Source organism: Pseudoliparis swirei, chromosome 7 (genome assembly GCF_029220125.1).
Source record: "Pseudoliparis swirei isolate HS2019 ecotype Mariana Trench chromosome 7, NWPU_hadal_v1, whole genome shotgun sequence".
Classification (NCBI taxonomy): Eukaryota; Metazoa; Chordata; class Actinopteri; order Perciformes; family Liparidae; genus Pseudoliparis; species Pseudoliparis swirei.
This window is the reverse complement of record NC_079394.1, coordinates 5365463-5388683: the sequence shown is the minus strand read 5'-3', so window position 1 is coordinate 5388683 and position 23221 is coordinate 5365463. Positions and strand designations below refer to the sequence as shown.

The 23221-nt window shown below is 40.8% G+C and overlaps 1 protein-coding gene and 1 long non-coding RNA gene across 3 annotated transcripts; one reads left to right on the top strand and one right to left on the bottom strand.

The window, feature by feature from the left end:
- The first annotated feature begins 1937 nt into the window (after positions 1–1937).
- On the top strand, positions 1938–21161 carry LOC130196287 (glycerol-3-phosphate acyltransferase 4-like). Its single transcript, XM_056418274.1, has 12 exons — positions 1938–2120; positions 4890–4959; positions 5049–5349; positions 10937–11011; positions 11109–11198; positions 15664–15757; positions 15884–15999; positions 16813–16868; positions 16967–17052; positions 17145–17273; positions 17484–17563; positions 19812–21161. The coding sequence occupies exons 1-12, from the start codon at positions 1953–1955 to the stop codon at positions 19918–19920; spliced, it is 1374 nt and encodes a 457-aa protein (XP_056274249.1). The 5' UTR covers positions 1938–1952; the 3' UTR covers positions 19921–21161.
- LOC130196289 (uncharacterized) lies at positions 2064–4881 on the bottom strand. Of its 2 annotated transcripts, XR_008832221.1 has the most exons (5): positions 4213–4881; positions 3613–3807; positions 3094–3184; positions 2865–2953; positions 2064–2152 (listed from the first exon to the last, which is right to left on the bottom strand). It is a non-coding gene; the product is annotated as an uncharacterized LOC130196289 (long non-coding RNA). The 2 variants fall into 2 exon arrangements; XR_008832220.1 differs by having other exon boundaries at positions 3094–3807.
- Positions 21162–23221: the final 2060 nt, after the last annotated feature.

Genomic DNA, 23221 nt, shown 5'->3' with positions numbered 1-23221 from the left:
TACGTGAAAAACAATACGATTTAGCGCCGCTCCATGTCATGCTGTCTGCAGGCATTGAGTACAAGGGGGCAGCGCTCACAGAGTGTCGTCAAGACCGTCGTCTTAAAAAAAAGAAAGAAAAGATGCCAGAAGTGAAAAGTTATTTTTCAACATTGATTGCAGACATGAAGGAAAGCCCACTGACACACAGAGACCCGTCTGCTTTCATCAAACAACGTGCATGTGGTGTGGCGACTATAAAAAAGGAAGAAATGTGCACGGGTTCATACACATGTTGCAATTCATTGGTCAACATGTGTATGAACTCTATCAAAAACAGAACTGACGACGCTTTACTCGCACGACTATTTGTGGTTTAATCGCGTTTTCGGTGAGGGGGCGTGGCTTATCTCCGTTGCTCAGTGGAAACAATATTTTCCGCCACGGAATAATTAACCACTATTTCTACGTATTACTTGTGGAAATGCCACACACGTCGTAACATCTAACGCCCTGGTGTCTGGGTTCACAGTCTGGCCACACAGCTCGGTGAATGTCACACCGACTACGTGAATAACTTGCACGTATGCACACTAGTGTACACGTGTAGTTGTAACTGTCCCTGCAGTACATCCTCTCGGCCAGCAGGTGTCGGGGTAGAACAGAGTACGGCGAGCCGAGGGCCGGTCGTTCCTCACACATCGCCAGCAGCGAGCCTCCCGTTTTCTGCCCATGCTGTTCTCCGGGTGGAGTTTGGCTACAGTCCGCAAGACAAAGACAAACGATTCACCAGCGGAGCCTTACTGTACCGGCGCAGGGACGCGAGGACACGACAGGTTAGTTCGCTATTATCCCAATTAAACGACGGCGCGTTACGTCGGACTCGCTTCACTACACGCAGCCAAGCTGTGAAAAAAAACGGTAAACTCGGCACTTCGCGTAACGTTCCGCCCGGACGGTGCTCTCGAGGTCTGGGCTCGAGCTAGCTGGACGAGGTGGCGCACAGTGGTCGGGGTGGGGGCGTTAGCCGGGAGGCCACAAGCTAACCGGAGACGCTAAATGATCCGCGTGGGTGAAGCGGTCTCGAGACCCGCTACTCGCTGCGCTCGCGCTCGTCTGCTAGCTAACTGTCTTTGTTGCTGCTACGTGAGCCCCGTTAACTGCTGGTGGCGACGAGCCGAGCTAACCCAGGGTGGTGTTACTCTCGTTAGCACCATCAGGCCTCTCACGAGGGCTCTGCTTTGTGGCAGATAACAGTAACGACATTGTATTAACTTATCTGGTCCGTGGGATACCTCACAAGTGTCTATTTATTCTCAGAGAAGCCAGAGACTCGCGCCAACTTCGCGTACTGGTATTTAAAATGCATACCGTTCAGAGGATGGAGACGCGTGTGGTACTTGAATGCATCTCGAGACGTGTTCTCGGGTCGCGGGGGACATGTTGCCGTGGGGTGACTCGCCCTGATGGTTTGTTTGTCCGTCTTTGCAGGTCCGTGTTGCTGCGGAGCCCCCGGATCTTCACCGCAAGGGAACCACCTGCTGGGCCCACTTCATTGTTTACATTCCTGTCAGCAACGGGAGGTTTTCGCTAAGAAAGCAAAGGACATCTGTATTCAAAAGGAACCAACTTTATTGCAGCGTCGTTGCTGTTGAAGACTTTACATTCCCTTTCCTGGGATTGAGTTCAACTGAGGTTCAGCTGATTGATGGTGAACATGATGCAATTCGTTGATATTGCCCAAGAGGGCAACGACAAACTGGCCACTTCTACTTGTATTGATTTAATATTCAATTTGAGGAGCTCCATCCCCTAGTTATCTTGATGAAGGCCTTTTTCTGACAAAAGACAAGGGCCACTTGGGGCTAGGAGGTGAAGTGCTGTCGTCCGCTGCCATCTGCTTTGCCCTCTATTTTGAACAGTTTAATAGATTGCATCCCCCCCCCCCCCCCACACCCCCACAACTGGACAAGATGGAGCTCTTTTTCAACCCGTTCGACAACTTGGTGTGTATCCTGCTGGGCATCTCCTTGACCGTGTGGTTCACCCTGCTGTTGGTCTTCATCATCGTGCCGGCCATCTTCGGGCTGTCCTTTGGCATCCGACGTCTTTACATGAAAACCTTATTAAAGCTCTTTGAGGTAAGGCTTGCTGCATCGTGGCTCACTATTTCCTGTTAATTTAAAGAAACGAGGACACGGTTTTAACTGTAGTTTGAGGTTTTGTGTTCATCGTCATTCGATTACTTTTGAAGCTGAGATGGAGCGCAAGCACGGTATACGCATTGAAGTGTGTCTCCAGGTTTAAAACACCCTGTGGTTCAACAAACCATTTATAGTAAAAGTTGTCATATCAGTTCTTAAAGGATGAGCTGTGTTTGCTTTTGCCGTTCGTTCTGTCCGCCCTGAAGGAACATTTACAGTTAAACTGTCATTTCGGCTCTGGAAAGTAGTTACCTGTATACAATGACACTTTTAAGGGATGTAGTTGGTTGAGTAAGAGTAAGTAAAAAATAAAATAATTGCCGGCAGCACATGTGAATTTCAGGACATTGGTCAGCTTCAGGTGTGACGCTTGTCTTTAGCATCCAACCAGTGGCCATCGTATCAGTCAGATACAGATTAACACAACAGCCGCAGGGCCATTCTCCCCATGTTATGTAACTGATGAAACCGTTGGTACAGACTTGTTTGCGCCGACAGCCTGTAATATTACTGACATGCAGTATTTACGTTCTAGAAATGAGTTTGAGTAACCAGTGATGTCGGTAATGCATCAGCTGCATTGTGCAATGAGGCCCAGTTTAAGATTTACCATTAGACTCCAGTTTTACTCCTTCTGGTTTCTCTCGTGTATCTTCACAAGTAAAAGCGGTCGTCACTTACCAGTCTGACCCCTGAGAGAAGGTCTTGTGCCAGAAATAAATGGTCCAGCGGGAGATACAGGAGATGTTCTTAGCTCATGATTGCCGAAACTACCAAGAGACACAGAGAAAAGGTCAACGGACAGATGCAGTAAAGACTGCGAACCTGGAGCAATGTTTTTTGGTTTGTACTATTTGAATGCGTCATTTTTTAATTTATTTTTAATAATGGTTTATAAGGGACAGTGCACATTGATGAAAACATTTCAGTAAATGTGCCAGAGTTAGCCAAGAGGCTATTTTTCATCTGTAGTCCCAGTGATGCTGATGTTACGAACAAACCTAAAAACATAAGATTACAATCGACAGACAAAGCAAATAAAATAAGGGAGAACAATGTTAAAATGGACAGAATAAAAACATGTCAGAGACACAACGTAAAAGCATACAGACTAAATGAAATATATAACTTGCAAACAGTTGAACGACAAGAGAAGACACCCAGGTGGAGTAAACGGCCGACCAGCAAAGTCAAGACATACAGAGTCATCTTGCAAAGGTTTCCATTGCAGGCTTTTTGAATTCAAAAAAAGAATTAGAACAAAGCTAGTCAATGGCTTGATTAGGTGTACAACCAGGATCTCGCATGCAGTGGCATTTTGTTTTTGCAATTTGTTGCTCAACATTAGTTTGTGTTGCCGCGAGCCCATCGCTGTGACAAAGTGCTTCTGCTCACTTAAGCTCAAGTTAATTGTGGTGCAGTCCCTCACCTGTACTGTATGAAACGAGGTAAACACCTTGTTGGCATGCAGCTCTGGAGCCACATGCTATCGTGATGGATTTGCTCTGTTTTGTTCCTGCTCCCTGGGCTCCTCTCTCCAGCCAAAGGATCTTGTCACCTGCAGCTGCTTGTGAATACGATTTAGTATTTCAACTTGTCACGACAAGATTTAAAGGTACCCCAGCTGTAATAGAAAAGCAAAACGAATGGTTGACATGCTAATAATTTGTGTTCTCATTTGATTTGAGTAATTATGACTTATAATGCAAGCATTTGATGCAGCAATTCATCAAATGCAGAAACCACTGCTGTCGGCTTAATGCAATTAGTCTTCAAATCGTCTGCTTGTTTAGACGGTTGGCTGTCGTCGTGTGTCTGAAACATAGTTGCTCACAAAATTGTCCCAAAGTCATAAAAAGTGTGCGTCTACATAAATTTGAAAATAATTTGATTTAGAGATACATGTTTTTAACAGCATGACTTCTGCAAGAAATGTCACTCTTTTTTTTTTTTTGCCAGTGCCTCAAGCAAATTCCAGTGTTTTCAACTTGCCTGGCCGCCTACTATTACCGTGTTTGAGAATACTTACAATCATGCTTTTAACTTTATGACACTATTCTTTTTTGGTGCACTTAAATCTTGGACGTCCCACTGTGCTGTGGTATGAACTATGTTCTGAGAGGGAAACGTATCCAACGGCTCCCAGTCTGGAGTTTCCTGATCTCCCCCTCTCCTCGTCCTACAGCTAGAACACTGTTTCCTTTCCGTGCCTCTCAGTTAGTGATGCACCAACCCGTCCTTTCAGTCCGGGTAACAATACAGAGAGTTGAGCTTTGGATATTGGCAGACGCTGAGTACTGATCAAATACCAGTTACTCATTAATAAGCTGTTTGCCTCACTGTGTACAGAAACTGGGATCAATCTTTTATGTGTAAGGACGGCCACATCAGGCTTGACTTAAACATTGCTTTCCCAACTTAATAAAATCAAATTGAGAACTGGTTCTCAAAGGTAAAATATGTATGTTGCATTTGAAAAAGATCGATATTACCACGAGTAGCTTACAGCGTCAGTTGGTTGCTACATAAACTTGTTACATCGTGGCCGTGTTTCCTTTTCTAAATGTTTTATGTCGTTGTGTTTCAGATTCACAATAAACAACAGTTTGATGTGTGAGCAATTGTGGTTGTTTAATTTGTTAATGAAGAAAGTTGAGCATCCTGAAGATCTGTGTATTCTCACAAACATTTCTGTCTTCATTGTAGTGGGCCACGCTAAGGATAGAGAGAGGAGCGAAAGAAAACAATCACCTCTTGTACAAACCCTACTCGAATGGTAAGTAAGCTAACTGCGCGCATGTTCGATCGGTGCATTTGTTTTAGAGACGAGTATTTCTGACTTCTTTTCTCTCTGAACTGTTCCAGCCATCATTGCCAAGGAGCCCACCTCCTTGGAGGAGGAGATCAAAGAGATCCGGCGGCGCGGCAGCAACAGAGATCTGAACTCGGCCCCCGAGTTTGAGATGTCTGACATCTTCTATTTCGCTCGGCGAGGAGTGGCGAGCATCATGGACGACGAGGTGACCAAGCGGTTCTCTGCTGAGGAGTTGGAGTCCTGGAATCTGCTGACCCGCAGCAACAACAACTTCCACTACATCAGCCTGAGGCTGACCGTCCTCTGGGGGCTGGGCCTGCTGATCCGCTACAGCTTCCTGCTGCCTCTCAGGTATTAGCCGTACCTCCAACACAGACATTGTTACCTTCGCATTGAAAATGCGGAAGGTAATGTTTTGATCGCCGTGTATTTATTTATTTGTATGCGTGTTATTCGCATAACAAAAAAAGTTTTAAACCGAATCGCATGAAATTTCGTGGGATGATTGGTTACTGTCCGGGGACCATTTGATTAGATTGTGGGATTGATCGGGTCAAAGGTCAAGGTCATGAAAAGGTCAAACTTTTCTTGAATCGCATGAAATTTGGTGGGATGATTGGTTATTATCCGGGGACCATTTGATTAGATTTTGGGATCAATCGGGTCAAAGGTCAAGGTCATGGAAAGGTCAAAATCTTCTTTTTACCATAGCACGGTCAATTTTTATCCAATTGGCAACTAATGCCAAAATGTTCATAATTCAATGCCCAATCTTGTGATATGCGAAGCTATGCACTCTACCGAGTGCCCATTCTAGTTTTATATTATATTGGGTAACCTCTGCACACACATTGAGACAAAGCCCATGGATACTTCACACATGTACAAGTAGTTTAGTTTTTTAACTAGATGCCCATTAGCTGACGCCTTAGAGGCCCCTAATCCTCCTGGGGTCCACAGAAAGGACAAAGTGTCACATGCAAAACATGTGAAACAAACAGTTTAAAAATAGTACAAACAGAATAATACAAAATAAAGTACAGTCGAGGACTAGGATGTATATTGTGCAGGACATCAGTATTTTTTACAAAGAAAGATCAGATGACTACAAAAGTGATGGAGAATGCCAAGTGGTTAATGGCCTGAGATTCGCCTTTTTAATTGTTTTTTTGAATGACAAATTCTTGGTTTTGAACCAGTTGTAGTTTATTTATGTCCTTCTTAGCAGCTGCTGACCATATGAATGGACAGTATAGCAGGTGACAAAGACCAAGGACTGTAACACCTGACAAACAATAGAGAACGTTAAATAAGCAAGCGCAAAGCTCTGGTCAAGGCCCCACCCCCCCCCCACCCATACCCATTTGATGCGTCAATGTTGCCACGACTGACAACGACTGGTTGTTGGTCCTACGCCTTTCTTGACCTGTTCTATAGCCGAGCCTGCCATTGACGGGTGAAGCTGTGAGTGACCAGTGAGCATATTCCTTGAGCCAAACACAATACTCTTAGTTCTAGACATGTTCAGGGCTAGTTTGTTCACTTTCACCCAATCAAACACTCTCTCCAGATCCTGATTCAGAATGGTGGTCTGTTCGAAGCATATTTATTCAGTGTTGTCATCTGCATACATTACCATTTTGGCATTAATTGACAAAAAAAAGCAAAGGAGATAAAAAGTAAGAGGGCTAAGCCCCTAACCCCCCTTGTGGAACCTATATATCTACAGTCTAAGTAAAATATATTATGAAGACTTTTGATCTCTCAGAGAGATAATAATGCTGAATCCACAACTTTAAATTTCCGTTATCATGGTCTATTGCATCAAATGCAGTACTTAAGCCAAGCAAGACTGTGCCGACCATTTTTTTATTGTCCGTCTGTATCAGCCAGTCATCACTTAGCTGGGCAAGGGAAGTTGCTGTTGAGTGAAACTGTCTATGCATGCTGAGGAACTAGTAATGAGTTTATACGGGAATACAATAATTCAGCATTTGTTTGAAAACGATTTTCTTTAATAATTTGTTCAAAATGGTGAGTATACTAATTGGACGGCTATTTGCACATGTGAAGGCGGATTTCTTGACCTTTGGTATTGGAACCACCGTCGCCACTTTCCACACCTTTTGGCATACACCGTACATTGAGCATTTGTTGAAGATGTGACAAATTGGAGTAGACATGTGATCAGAAGCGAATCCGTTTACCATCGTGATGCTCTACACCAGCCAGTTTATCATTAGGCAGAGACAACAACATTATCTCCATCAGGGGAAGTATCCTGCACAAAATCAAATTGTCATATTTTATCCGTCATCATAGAATTCTCAATTATTGTGCATGAGGAGGAGCCATTACTTTGTATCAAGTTCTTTCTGATCAACTTTACTCATGAAGTAATTATTAAAGTAATTGGCAATCTCTACTGGTTTAGTGAGGAAAGTAGCATTATTTATTATGTGAGGACCTACCCATTATATCATTAATACTTTCCATATTTGTTTCCCGTCATTCTTTGAGTCATTAATTTAACTTGGTAATACTCTCTCTTTTTCCATCTGCTCAGTTTAGTTACGTGATTTCTTAATTTACAGTATGTTTTCCTATCAGACAGTAAACCAGATGTTTCAGTGGCTATTTTTTCCTCATTCCGGGGCATCATGACTCGAGTGCTTTTAAATCTACTGACCCATGGGGCACATTTTCCCTTAACAGTTGTTATTTTAAATGGCGCATGTTTATCAGAAAATTTCCGTAAATAATTCCGTGAATATACTGAGTGGCCAAATCCTCTTGACACACTATTGACCGTTGGCCTTCTTTACATCCTCCACAAAAGATACTTCTTGGGAAAGTGTGTATGACCTTTCGTGTTATCCTACAGGCTGCTTTCGGGACTTTAGTTTTCCTTGAAGCGCTATTAGGTAAAACAAAAAACCCTTCACAGTTTTCATCCCTAGAGTTATCCAACATTTCACAAATGGAGTCTAAGCATGACATATATTGACATATCTGCACTCCACTCGGTGGCCTATAGCAGCAACCCACAAGTATAGGTTTGGTTTGCGGCAGGTGAACTTGTAGCCACAGTGCCTATCTCACACATCATTAAATCACCTCACACTTTTACTGGAATGTTATTCTGGTCATAAAGAGGCACGCCTCCCCCATATCTGTTCCGGTCTTTCCTGAACAGTGTGTATCCATCAACCGCTAGTTCTGTGTTTTCAAATGAGGGATCTAATTGTGTTTAGTTGCATCATACAACTTAATTCATGGATCTTATTTTTCGAAGCTACAGATGTTTACATGAGCTATCAGCAGGCTGGGATATTAAGATTTCTTCAGCCCATAGAAAAAATACCACTGAGCAATAAAAAGTTAGATGGCAGGAGTATGGCTTAATGACTCTACTCATTCACAGGGTTTGTGGTCTTCTCACCGCGTCGTTGTCTTCTGGGAGGATGTGTTCTCGGTCTGTCATGTGAGAGATGAGCAATCTCCCCCGTCTCACGCGCTGCCCTCATGACTGGCATGAGATCCCTCCTCTTCTGGCCGACAGCCTCCGTAAAGTCCTCGCTGATAAAAATGTTAGTTTCTTTTAGGCGTCTAGCATTCTGAAGAGCAGCTACTTTGTCCTCGTATCGAAGGAACTCGACGACGACCGGTCTGGTCCCGTTCGATGTGTGCACTCCAGCTACAACTCACGGTTGCTCCCAAACTTTAGTATTTTATTTTTTAATCGACGTATCTGAACCTCCACCTCAGCCCATCCTTCGTTTTCAGTTTCTACCAGTCCATCAATAACAAGGTTATTTCTCCTGGATGTTCGGTTGTTTTCTATCGCACACGGCCAGCTGATCCACGCTGGCTGATTTCAGGTCATCCATTTCCTTCTGGGTGCTTTGAATACTCGTTTTGAGATCTTGCAATTCCTTTAACATGTCGTCCGGACGATTGTTCGTCGAATCCATTATCATTTCAACCAAACATTTGAAGCTCTTCTTTTGTTGTTGAATAATCTCCCTGAAAACCTCTTTTTGTTGTAGGAGTACGTGCACCTGAGTTCTAGTAACCATATCGAGCAGTTTTGCCCATCGATCAAGATAAACACCGGTCTAATTATCGCAAAAACCTTATCGGATGTAGAATCACAGACGGCACGAGGACTGTGAGCAGCCGCCGGCTGTAATCGGCAGTTGGTATCCACGAGTGAAGTAGGAGGACATGGCAGGAAGAGTTGGACAAGTACGCCAGTGTCAGTCAGTTCTAGCTCCTCTTACTAAAACTCTGCTCTTGAATCCATTCGCAGCAGATAATGCATGTCCTCCACATCAATGTGTTTTTTGTGTTGAACTAAATTCTGCTTTTGGTTTTGATTAATAAACCGTAATATAATAATAACCTGTAAAGAAAAAAAAACAGTTTAGTTCATCCACCCAATGCAGCGATTCAACATCGTTACACTGGACAGTATCTTTGTCTGCGTCCCGTACAAATCGACCCAGTGAGGCGGTGTGACTCTTGAGTCACAGTTGAATTATGCCAACTGCGCATGGACGTTTGAAGGATAGCCAACAAAAACACAGCCAGAGCGGCCAAAGAGCAATGACCTGTGGTCACAGGAGCCACACGCAATCCCAGCATGCATTCAACAAGAAGTAGGGTCCAGTGCAGGGCTGGCCTACACATTCACAGGCAATTTAGTCTGCATCCTACTTATGGGAATGAATAGATTTGGGCAGACTGCGTGTGGATTGCGTCTACTGAACACAAAAGTTCCACTACGTGTTGGCACACGCAGTGAGTTGGAGAGGGAGTTCCTCATCCAGGGTCACAGGGACAGTAACTCTGTACCAAGTCTGACTGGCTCACTTCCAATTACCAGTGGGGAAAACCAATCAGGCCACCGTGGCACAGACGGACCTCGTTCAAGTCTTCCATTCAGTTTATGGATTTTCTCGTTCTTGTCTCGTTGAATAGGGACATGTCTTACTCATAAGCTCGAAGACATCACCTCCCTAGATTTGTTCTAATCCATGTCCAATGTAATCATCACCTTCTCCAACCTGGATGATTGGTTCATCCAGATTAAGGCAGCCTGTTGGCCGGGTTTATCATCTCCTAATATGCCCTCCTGCAAGTCTGTGTTCCAGGAGGGGTGGCAGAGGAGTGTGAACATGTTGATTTATAACCAGAACCTCGCTCCCTCATGACTTTTACCTGTTGAGTGGTGAGAAGGAGAACTTTTATGTATAAGGCTTGCGTTTAAATGCCAGTAAAATACTAATTAGTTTAAATGTGTGAAACCCAAAAAGTGGAATGCTCCAATCTGTGTTTTACAGAAGTGATGTTGCTTGTTAACATATTCCCCATTATAGAGTTGTCAGGGAAAACCTGGAAACGTCATGGAATTTTAAAATGGTCATTTCCAGGCCTGGAAAAGTCATGGAAAAAAACTTAAATCATAAAAGTTTTGGAAAAGTCATGGAAATTTGTTACAATCACATGTTCATTTACGGCGAGTTTGAAATAATTAATATGTTTTTTTAAAGAAAAACGCTCAAAATATAAGCCGGCGTACGCTCTCAATACGCACAATGTTCTAAATTGTTCATGTTTTACCGAGATTTCAGTTTGGTCATGGACATTTGGTTTAAAGTCATGGAAAAGTCATGGAAAAAAACTTAAATCATAAAAGTTTTGGAAAAGTCATGGAAATTTGTTATAATCACATGTTCATTTACGGCGAGTTTGAAATAATTAATATGTTTTTTAAAGAAAAACGCTCAAAATATAAGCCGGCGTACGCTCTCAATACGCACAATGTTCTAAATTGTTCATGTTTTTACCGAGATTTCAGTTTGGTCATGGACATTCATCGCTCAAAATGTGTAAGAACCCTGAGTTGTGTGTGACCGACCTGTTTGTGTTTCAGGGTGACGCTTGCCTTCACTGGCGTCGGCCTCCTTGTGTTCCTCACATGTGTTATTGGGCTGCTGCCAAATGGAAGGTAAGACGGCCGATGTGTTTTTAAATCATCCAAAATGAATCGATTTGCCGTCTTGCGCTCAAAGTACATCATGCTTTCGTTTGCCCTTTTTTTGCAGGTTAAAAAACTTCCTCAGTCAGAAAGTTCATTTGATGTGCTACAGAATCTGTGTCAGAGCTCTGACTGCCATCATAACCTACCACGACAGGTAAGGGACCTTCGCCCCGACCACTAACTTTAATTGGGTATAAACTCCGATTCAAATGGTCTTCTTCTGACTCCTCGTATGACTGTATTATTTGAACACTGCAGTAGTGGACTTCCTAGAAAACAATCCCCATCAGAAATATTGTGTAAAAGGAAAGATGACGCACATGTGGGAGCAAACACACAGACAGGTGATCTAATCAGGTCGGATCATGACTTGTGGTTATGACGTCAGCGGAAATAATGGACGCAATACAATGAGTCATAGGAGCGAGGCTGGCTTCCTTAAACCATACACAATGACAGTTGGGGGGCTAATAAGCCACAATAATATGCAATGTTTTCCTCCTTACATGGAGGTTCTTTGCCATGTTCCGACAATACCCAGTTCGATGACTCTGTCATCAGCTGATCCGTCTAATAAAGGTTCGCAGGTCAGGTGCTGCTAGTTGATTTGCGCTTCTGTTTAGTTTTTTTAACACTGCTGCTTCAGTGTTTTCCTGCAGTTGCTGAACGTTTTGGTAAATTCCTCTTTTTTTCCTGCCTTTTTTAATAATATGTCTCAAGTTCTCGCTGACATTTTTGTTACCTTCGCATTGAAAATGCGGAAGGTAATGTTTTGATCGCCGTGTATTTATTTATTTATTTATTTGTATGCGTATTATTTAAACCGAATCGCATGAAATTTGGTGGGATGATTGGTTATTATCCGGGGACCATTTGATTAGATTTTGGGATCGATCGGGTCAAAGGTCAAGGTCATGGAAAGGTCAACATCTTCTTTTTGCCATAGCGCGGTCAATTTATATCCAATTGGCATGCAACTAATGCCAAAATGTTCATAATTCAATGCCCAATCTTGTGATATGAGAAGGTATGCGCTCTACCGAGTGCCCATTCTAGTTGTTGTTGTTTTCCTCTTGCGTAATAACTTATCACATGTAGCCACATGTCTAGCATTTAGTTAATGCTCTTCAAAAGCCTTAAAAGTCGGTTACAATAATGTGGCAGAGTCACCGTTGACGATTGACATCACAAACATCCCGTTTAATTTGGACACACCTCTCATACTCGTACTCACATGTTCACTGTTGTGGAAGTAAATACATTTCGCAAACAAACAAAAAGTTGGCTCAATAGTATAAATGTAATCTTGAAATTCGATGTTCTAAAGAATTGAGATTTTGGCAAATCCTATTTCCAGATAAATGTGACACGAGGAGAAATTTTTAAGAGAAAGCATGTTGCAACTCGTAGCTTTCCAAATGACATGAACATGTGAGCTGAAGTTACCTAAGCGACTGTTTTTTTTTTTAGACCTCATACATTTGTAGAAAATAATAACCCCGATCCTGTAAATGTCCCCACTGCACGATCAACATAGGATTATCTTATTTATTAAAAACCCAAGCCACTCAAACACTGCTCATATTCTTCACATGGTCCAGTTCTTCTTCTTTCTCAAATATGATCTGCAGCAATGCCCGTGCTGTGACAGGAAACGGGTCTATGTGATGTTACATAATGACGACTGAGTTCTCTTTGGAGAAGAGAAACCCGGGCGTGTTAGCACGCGGAGTGTCTGCATGAAAGGGAGCGAGCCCGAGGTTAGACCGTCTGCATTCATCCTCATGCAGCAGGCACATGAACCCCGGTGTCTGTACACACAGCTGTGGCACGCTCAGTCCAGCTACACTCATTAGGGATTTTTATAAAACGTTCTATTTTTAACAAAGCAAAACATGCCACAAAAGTACACTACCGTTCAAAAGTTTGGGATCACCCAGACAATTTCGTGTCTTCCATGAAAAATCACACTTTTATTTATCAAATGAATATAAAATGTAGTCAAGACATTGACAAGGTTAGAAATAATGATTAATATTTGAAGTATTAATTTTGTTCTTCAAACTTCAAGCTCAAAGGAAGGCCAGTTGTATAGCTTATATCACCAGCATAACTGTTTTCAGCTGTGCTAACATAATTGCACGGGTTTTCTAATCAGACATTAGTCTTCTAAGGCGATTAGCAAACACAATGTACCATTAGAACACTGGAGTGATAGTTGATGGAAATGGGCCTCTATACACCTATGGAGATATTTCATTAGAAACCAGACGTTTCCACCTAGAATAGTCATTTACCACATTAACAATGTATAGTGTGTATTTTTGATTAATTTAATGTTATCTTTTTTGAAAAAACAGTGCTTTTCTTTGAAAAATAAAGACCTTTCTAAGTGACCCCAAACTTTTGAACGGTAGTGTAAGACATATAATAACACTTCTATTACTAACAGTTTTGTTACAACAACCCACTCGGTTAAACACGGCTGTTCAATGTACCAAAAGTCCACCTTCGTATAAAAGTGTGAAGATACTGGTTTTGCATCCTTCCAGTTCACAGTTCATATCATTTGGCAATCAATAAAAGTATCTGCAGTATATACCTCAGATCCGTGCCACATATAACTTTCGGTATAGAGCCTAACACAAATAACAGTTGATCAAAGGAGACAGACACTCATGTATTTTATGATTTCCTTCTTTAATGCTTTTCCAGAACCCTTTTTATTATTGTTCATTTGTCTCCTATTTTTACCCAGTTTCTCCAACAAAATGCCACACAAGGTTCTTTTTCACACAAATAAATGATCTTCAATTATAATGTATAATTCCAATTCCCACTTGTTCTGGATCTTCTAGGTATTTTTGTGTTTTCAGCCATAAACCTTTTGTATACATGAGTCATTGTTTTTATTTGGAAATATTATGTTCTACTTTACTAATGAGGTGGTCTTTTTTTATTTCATCCGGGTTTTTTTCTGACCAACTCTTTCTTTAGATTAGATGAGATTAGATATTCCTTTATTAGTCCCACAGAGGGGAAATTTCAGGATTACAGCATCGGTCCACATTAGAGCATTAATAAAAGATACAAATAAAACACGATAACAATACTAAATATACAGAGGAAATAAAATATATACACAAGGCAGTGACCAAAGTGAATTTACAGCAGGTTATGACTTAGTTGAAGATACCCATACAATTAATTAGTTGGAAGCGTGAGCTGTTCTTGAAGATGGTCGTTCCCTCAAGTAATTGGTTGATTGCACTCAGACTTCATTTAAGTGTTTATCCTTGTATTACCAGCAGTACTGATGAGGACTACAGCGTTCTTGTTTACTTCAAACACTCGTATGACTGGCATTAAGATGGTTCAGCTGTGTTATGATCAAAGTGCGTGTTGCAGGCTGTGATGTTGTGTTTGAACTCGCAGCGTTAGAATTTAAGAGGAACGGCAGATGAAATAATAAATGGAGCTTGTGTAGAGAGGATGGGCACATGCAGCAGGATGTGGAGGAGGAAGTTGATGCTTTATGTATTTGCCCATCAACTGTAGTTAAGAACAACTGGTGTGGTGTTTGGTGACTGCAGGCTTGACTGAATGTGTTATAACTACATCTGAGATACAGAGCAAAGGAATTTTGTTAGTGAGATTATGAAAATACTCCTAGATTCTTATTTGCACGAGGATTTAGATTTTCCGTGTCATTAATGTGCAGTATTATGAATTAGAAAAGTAATGGACACTTAAAATAATCTGAAATATTGTCCTTTTAACCCTTGTGTTGCCTTCGGGTCATTTTGACCCGATTCGATATTTAACCCTCCTGTCGCCTTCGGGTCATTTTGACCCGATTCAATGTTTAATGTCGGTGTTCTTTCGGGAGTCAACAAACAAACATAAAGTACCTCACACTTAAACTTGGAAAACAGTATTAATTCTAATAATTTTCTGGAGATTTTAATAGCTGGGGTCATATTGACCTCAAGGGTAAAATATGTTAGTAAATATAAAGGTAACAGGAGGGTTAAACATTGAATCGGGTCATATTGACCCGAAGGCGACAGGAGGGGTGAAACATTGAATCGGGTCAAATTGACCCGAAGGCAACACAAGGGTTAATAACAGATTCAAGATATTTTATTGTCACTTGCATGTGACACACTGGGGATACATAGAATCAAAAATATTGTTATCCATAACAATTTATACGACAGACAAGAGACACCATTATGAAGAAGTCTCTACTGGTAAATAAGTAGTGCTCATTCCTTCTGAATGTCTGCACTGAAGACCTGGCGTGTCATAACATGCACTCCTCTCTTCTCTCGGGCTAAAAGTACACAGGTCACACCGTGACAGGAAGTGTTGTTCTCTCTCTTTTTGATAGTGTAACTATCTTTGGAATATGTAGGTTCATGTCCTGCACGCTCTGGGGGTCAAACCCTTTTACATATTTATTATGTTGTAGTAGACCCATATTTTAACGGAGAATATAAAACACTTGCGTAGCTTTGTTCATTGTCATTTTGTGCACTATCGGTGTATTTTGACACCTGCTGACATTGTTGCAGCTCGAGACGCAGCCTAACTGTCTTTCTGTCCAACCGTTCCAGTGAGAATAAACCCAAGAATGGAGGCATCTGTGTCGCCAACCACACTTCACCTATTGACGTCATCATCCTGGCCAGCGATGGCTGCTATGCTATGGTAATGCACGACACGTAACGTCATCACACGGCTGCTCGGCAGGAACCGACAGAAACGTTGACACTCGTCACTTTTTCCGTGGCGGCTGACTGTCGGTCGGAACAGCGTTTGTGTTTGTGTCGTCAGGTTGGGCAAATCCAAGGTGGCTTGATGGGGGTCATTCAGAGGTCCATGGTCAAGGCCTGCCCACACATTTGGTTCGAACGCTCGGAAGTCAAAGACAGACATCTGGTGGCCAAAAGGTAGCATTGCAACCGTCGTTTGTATTACATCTTTAGTTATTACATGTTTACCCCTCAGAATATATATATATATATACAGGACTGTCTCAGAAAATTAGAATATTGTGATAAAGTTCTTTATTTTCTGTAATGCAATTAAAAAAACAAAAATGTCATGCATTCTGGATTCATTACAAATCAACTGAAATATTGCAAGCCTTTTATTCTTTTAATATTGCTGATTATGGCTTACAGCTTAAGAAAACTCTAAAATCCTATCTTATAAAATTTTAATATTTCCTCAGACCAAGTAAAAAAAAGATTTATAACAGCTGAGTGTTTGTCAAGGCTCAGGAAACCCTTGCAGGTGTTTCGAGTTAATTAGACAATTCAAGTGATTTGTTTAATACCCTACTAGTATACTTTTTCATGATATTCTAATATTTAGAGATAGGATATTTGAGTTTTCTTAAGCTGTAAACCATAATCAGCAATAAATCAGAATAAAAGGCTTGCAATATTTCAGTTGATTTGTAATGAATCCAGAATGCATGACGTTTTTGTTTTTTTAATTGCATTACAGAAAATAAAGAACTTCATCACAATATTCTAATTTTCTGAGACAGTCCTGTATATATACACACACACAACATTCAAAAATATATTTTGTATTTGAGTGTCAATCTGTTGGAGTTTTTTTCATATAACTTGTGTAACCAAAATCTCGCTTTTCTAGTTCATGTTGCTAAATTGTTCATATGTGATGTCTAATTCTGTGTCTTCAGAATCTGGAAGACAGTTTTAATGATAACCTACACACACCTTGTATTGCAGATTAAGTGACCATGTGGAAGATAAATCTAAACTGCCTATTCTCATTTTCCCAGAAGGTGAGTTTGTTCAATCGTCATTCAAGCTCCATGCATGAAGACATTTCTGAAAAAGGCCCAGTCTGATGTGTTTGTCTCTGGCTCTTCTACATTCTCAGGTACCTGCATTAACAACACATCAGTTATGATGTTTAAGAAGGGCAGTTTTGAGATTGGTGCCACAGTCTACCCTGTAGCCATTAAGGTGAGTCTTTGTTTGAACCATGAACATTCTTTTTTAACAGTTTGTTAAACATTACACTGGTGTCTATCATTCGTTCTGTTTGATCCTCACAGTATGACCCCCGATTTGGAGACGCCTTCTGGAACAGCAGCAAGTTTGGAATGGTCAGCTACCTTTTGCGTATGATGAGCAGCTGGGCCATCGTCTGCAGTGTGTGGTACCTTCCTCCCATGTCGAGAGAGGTGAGACTCCATTGTTAACTCGAGGCTGCCCGACAAATCATCTGTCTATGATTGATGATCCATAAACATGAACAACGCAATTGTTTATTCAATCCAATGAAAATTGTTTTTTACTTCTTTTTCTATAGTTCATAATAGCCAAGTGTTTTTATTTTTCTCTTATGACCACTTGTTTACCTTTGTTACATTTATTTAAATCTTCTCCACCAGGAGGGTGAGGATGCTTCCCAGTTTGCCAATCGTGTGAAGGCAGCCATCGCCAGGCAAGGCGGACTGGTCGACCTCCTGTGGTAAGAACGCCCATTCAGCTCAATACGATACCACGATACCAACATTATACTTAGGATATGATACCTGCCATAAATGTCACGATACACGATACTTAGGATATGATACCTAAAATAAATGTCACGATACTTAGGATATGATACCAGAATCCGATACAATACCACAAGTACGATACGATACTGGTATATTTATCTATTATGGTAATAAATAAAACATTTACAAATAAATAAACTGAATTGAACATCTGTATGGCTCCCTTTTTTACCAGCTTGTTCCTGCCCAGCTTTTTGAACACCTAACAAATAACATTAATATTAGTATTAGCCTACAGTAAGATATTAATGAAAATATGTCGGCCTTTTTTTGCATATCTGATGAGATGACTACTTATGGAACTCATCATTCCTTTCCTTTGACATTTTTATTTGAAATGTTACTGCAGCCACCAGTTTGCAACAATTTGAAGCTCTTTCAGAATATATGGGATTGCAGGCAACAAGTCACTGCTATTATCTGTTATGGTATTAATCACAATCTTTTCAATATTTTAATTTGGTCTAATATTCTCATCTTATCTCCCCATCAATGACAATTATTAGAAACAGCTTTATATGATAGAGCCTTTTTATCGTTGTATCTAATAAGATTGTTTATGGCTGCATTAATGTTTCAGTGTCTGTTTCCAAGGCCCTGCTTTTGTGCGTGCTGACATACCGCAATTAAATCAATCTGCATTATTGTATTAATGTAGCGTGACTGCTTAGACTGAGCTGTGTATTTTTTGCAGTAATTATGCAGTTTGCTGTTCAGTGTAAGCTTCTGTAAAGTAAACATAAAGTAGTAAAGTAAACACTATAATAGTAGTAGCAGGCACGTGCACAGACATTTTGGGGGGCAGGTGCTCAAACCCAAAAAAAGGGCACCCATCGCCCAAAAAAATTCTGAAACATAATCAGCATTACACTAATTCTGCGGTCCTCGACCTGCGTTTCCTCTTGGCAGGATTAGACGGCTAGCTTACATTTTGCTTATGAATAAATATGAATTATTACATGGCAACGACAGCACAAGAGTTCTGATTGGCTAACGGGTACTCATGTTAAAAAAATAAAAGAAATGCCCCATCAGATATCAAAATACATTTGGAAAGAATTGATGACAGAGAAAGTATGTTTTATTAAATACTGATTAGTGAGGAAACAATTTGTCTCCAGAAAAAGGGGCAGTTTTCTCATCCAGGACTGTAATAATAACTTCATATTTACACTATGTTGATCTGCACTTCACACATTTCATTTTCATTTACACTACACACATACACACACTTTGCATTTTGCACACTCTGTCTATATTTAATATTTTTATATTTAATTTTAAACTGCAGTCATTAGTATTGTATTGTGTATGCATATATGTTGTATATATATATACATATATATTTTATTTTGTATTTTATATTTTACTTTGTATACTTTGCACAGTCATTGTATTATATTTGTTTGTGTGTGTGTATATATAGCTTAAGAAAACTCAAATATCCTATCTCTAAATATTAGAATATCATGAAAAAGTATACTAGTAGGGTATTAAACAAATCACTTGAATTGTCTAATGAACACCAATCACCTGCAAGGGTTTCCTGAGCCTTGACAAACACTCAGCTGTTATAAATCTTTTTTTTTACTTGGTCTGAGGAAATATTAAAATTTTATGAGATAGGATTTTAGAGTTTTTAAGCTGTAAGCCATAATCAGCAATATTAAAAGAATAAAAGCTTGCAATATTTCAGTTGATTTTGAAATGATCAGAATCATGACATTTTTGTTTTTTTATTTGCATTACAGAAAATAAAGAACTTTATCACAATATTCTAATTTTCTGAGACAGTCCTGTATATACATATATGTTTCATTTTATAAACATATATATACACTTCATTTTGTATTTTATATTTTACTTGTATACATCTATATCTTTCACCCCTGTTTTTTATATTTTATATTGTATTCTCGTGTGTTTAGTTTATTGGTGCTGCTACTGTGATGAAAAATTTCCCCTTGGGGATTAATAAAGTATATATCTAGCTATCAAAAGGGCAGGTGCTTGAGCACCACTAGGGGTGTATGTGCCTGAGTAGGAGTAATAATATAAAATGTATTGCCATCTACACTGCATATCATGTCTGTTGCTGTGTCATAACATTTGTAATAATCGCTTAATTGTCGTCACTTTTTTCCAACTCTTTTGTAGGGACGGAGGACTGAAGAGAGGAAAGGTAAAAGATACCTTCAAAGAAGAGCAGCAGAAGCTGTACAGTAAAATGCTGGTGGGCACGCAAGAAGACCGCAGTCGCTCCTGAAGGACCTGTGTGGAGGTGGACTGGACCAGAGACCCACTCGGGCACCTCTGACTCAAAGCAGTCAGCAGTGCTCCCTCGCTATAGGAGCTCTTGGACTGGAAAACATCTCTCTGATGTCAACAGTACTCCATTTGGCTGCCTCGGGCGGGCCTGTTCAGTTTGCGTTCCTTGTTGCGGGTCATTCGGAGTCTGCTCCCCTCTGCTGGAGTTGCTCGACTGAAGCCACGCTTGCATTAGAATGAGAATACGGTGCGCAGGAAAGGACCGGCATCTTCCTTGTAAGCAGTCTTTTGTGGGGAAATGTGTAGTATTATCTATCATTGAGTCACTGTCTTTGTTTGGTAGTTTCAGCTTTTTCATTTAACCGTCATGTTTGTATCACACTGTGTTAAAGTCACAGAGCTGAATATACGTGGGACATCGCAGTTATTTGAGATGAAAACCAGTTTGTTCTCATCCTAAAACCTGTGACTGAGTGGGAGATTTGCATGACTGGGTTGTGCCTGTGATTTGGGGCTCAACGCCAGATTTTGTTACATTACAGATATTTTTATGGGCTTTTTCCAAGAGAAAAAAACTTGTATTTTAAGCTTTGTGTTTTACATTAAGACTTGTATCAAAATAATTTGTCACTGTAGTTGCATTTCAGACGTTCTCTCTATGTTGTTTGTTTCTGTTTCTTCCATGGAAATTCTCACATTGTGAAATTGAAATAGTTCACCCGCACTTACTCGGATGGAGGTTTATGTATTTATGCAGATATTCCTCGATGTTAAAGCAAATAATGAAGCATAACTGAAGGTGAATGGTTTAAAGTGCATTCAGAAAGAATGTAGGGATGCTTTTTATCATCGCCCCATTGCACACAGGTTGTGACTTATGACCATCGCAACGGGTGTCCTGACTAAAATATTGTTACGATAATTAGCTGATGCATAATCCTACTAACACAATCCCTAACAGCCATCATGTTCACAGTTTGCTTCCTGCTCATGCAGATTTATTTGAAGTGAACTCTAAAAGCCATTGTCTCTAGTCCCGCCCTCTCCATCAGTGATCTTCTCCCGCCTGGCAGCCTCTTCAAGGAGAGCTTCTGTACAGTCGTCTGGGCCCCCGTGAGGCTGGAGTTGAGGAGGTGTCCCCCTGAGGCCCTCGTTCCTCGAGTGTACTATTATCAGATGGAGTCATTTGGGTTGTGTTCAATCTGTTCATCAAAATAAATGTTCAAAAATGTGACTCGACCTTTTGACTTGTGTTTTTTTTGTGCTCCTCCCACTGGTCATTATGTTTGTTTCCCTCTAATTCAGGCACTCGGTAAATATACAGCAGCACATGAAGCCAGAAGCCCCTCGACATGCAGGTGGATGTGTAGAATAATTTATATACACTTGAGTAACTTAAAGAGTATTTTAAGGGCAATACATTGTGTAGTATGAAATACTTATTTGATGAAGCATTCAATTCAAATTTAAACATGTCTCACTGCTAAATATTTGACATTGAAGTCCAATGTCCTGCAAATAACACCAAATACTCAATATCTGTTATGCATTGTTTAACATATTTCAGTCAATACTAAGTATCTAATTTAATTGTGAAATATTTTTCTTTCACAAGCAAAAGTTTTCCATAAACATCATTTTTCATTTGGTATTACTATTTTTAGGATTTCTTCCTGCTGCTTTTCTGTGCTATTCTTGTCATTGGCCTCGACTCTGGTACCATTTCCTGGCTGACTTATTGTCCAATGAGCATCAAGCTACTATAATGCAGCCTTGCATGAGGGTTGAAAGCTTTATTATTTATATATATATTGTATATTTTGTACAATGTACTTAGGATTCAGTCCAAATCGTATCTCTTTCCTTGGCTCTATGCTGCTGATTCTTTTTCACCGTCTTTATCCCAAACCCCGGCCTCTCCTCCTGGCTGCAATACACTGCCTATGTCCTTTCAGAGAGGTTTCCCCTTTAACTCTCTTTGTTTCTAAACCGGTGATGGACGTTGCAGCATTCTTTCGCGGCTCTGTCGCAATAGTCTCAAACGGATCTGTTGTCGTTGGAGAGGAAAGCACACAGTGCTCAGGGGAGGAGCTCAAACGGTTGGCTGTGAAAAAGCCTGCCGTGGTTGAACAGCTCACTCGCAGCACTATGGAGAGCCGGTGTGTGGCCCCCCAGCAGGCTGTGCCTTCCCCTGGGCTGGAAGACAGACTGCTGGATGGCACAGATCCACTGACTTCAAATACGACCTTTAAAGCTCCATGCTTCACTGGGTAGAGACGGCTTTTGTAGCTGTGTTGTAACATATTGGGCTGACTTGTGATGACTGGAGGTTGTTCTTATAGAGAACAAGACTAACCTGAAGGTCATGCACGTAAAGCTAAAGTCCCACTGATAAAGCTCTACAGTCTTTGCAATGTGTGCAACATGTCATGTTTCGTCGGTTGTGTTAAGTTTGAGGTTTAAGTCCTGTTTTCCATGTCCGCTTTTATTTTGTAGTATCTGTCCTCTCTCATTTCAGAAACTTTATTTCCTGCCCCGGTGTTTCCTCGTTAGTGTGATTGTCTGCTCCACCCCTGATTGTGTCCACCTGTTCCCCATTTCCTCATGTATTTTAAGCCTGTGTCTCACCTGTGTCTTGTGTCAGATCGTCTTGTCTCTTGTCTGTAGTCTTTTGTCCTGGTTTACTTTTCCTGCATAGTTGTGATTTTGTTTTGTACTTTGTTCAAGTCTTTTTCCAGCATAGCTGTGATTTTCTGTTTCTTTTATAAATCCTTTTGATTGCCCTGAACATTGGAGTCGTGCTTTTGGGTCCTGTTTTTTGAGTCGTGACACAACAGTAATATCAGTGATTACTGATGAGCACACACCAAGACACACATAGATAAGACCCCTCTTGTTATGTAGTTGTGAGGTTGCACAACAGCAAGGAGGGAGAATTAAAGGGAACGCAAACTTCTCAGAAAAATGATATTTCATTGAAAGAAGAGTTTCATGGAGAGGCAATGAATAACTTCCTGTTGAGACTAGAATGTGAGTCATTTGAGTTCAGTTGAATGTCCTCTGCTATTGTTAAAGTATTCTTTATGGCCTTTTATATGATCTTATCTTACGTATTATTATTGCATTAGAACAGTATTCAATGGGGGGTTTATGTTGCGGTTATAACAATTAAGCTGAGTGGACGATTACACGTTGGCTCAGTGGTGATAAAGCTGCTCGCAGTAATGGGCGGAGGCGGAGCACCGGAGTGGAGCCGCTCGCTCCGCGGCCATGCCGGTTTAAGCCCCCTAAGAAGCGAC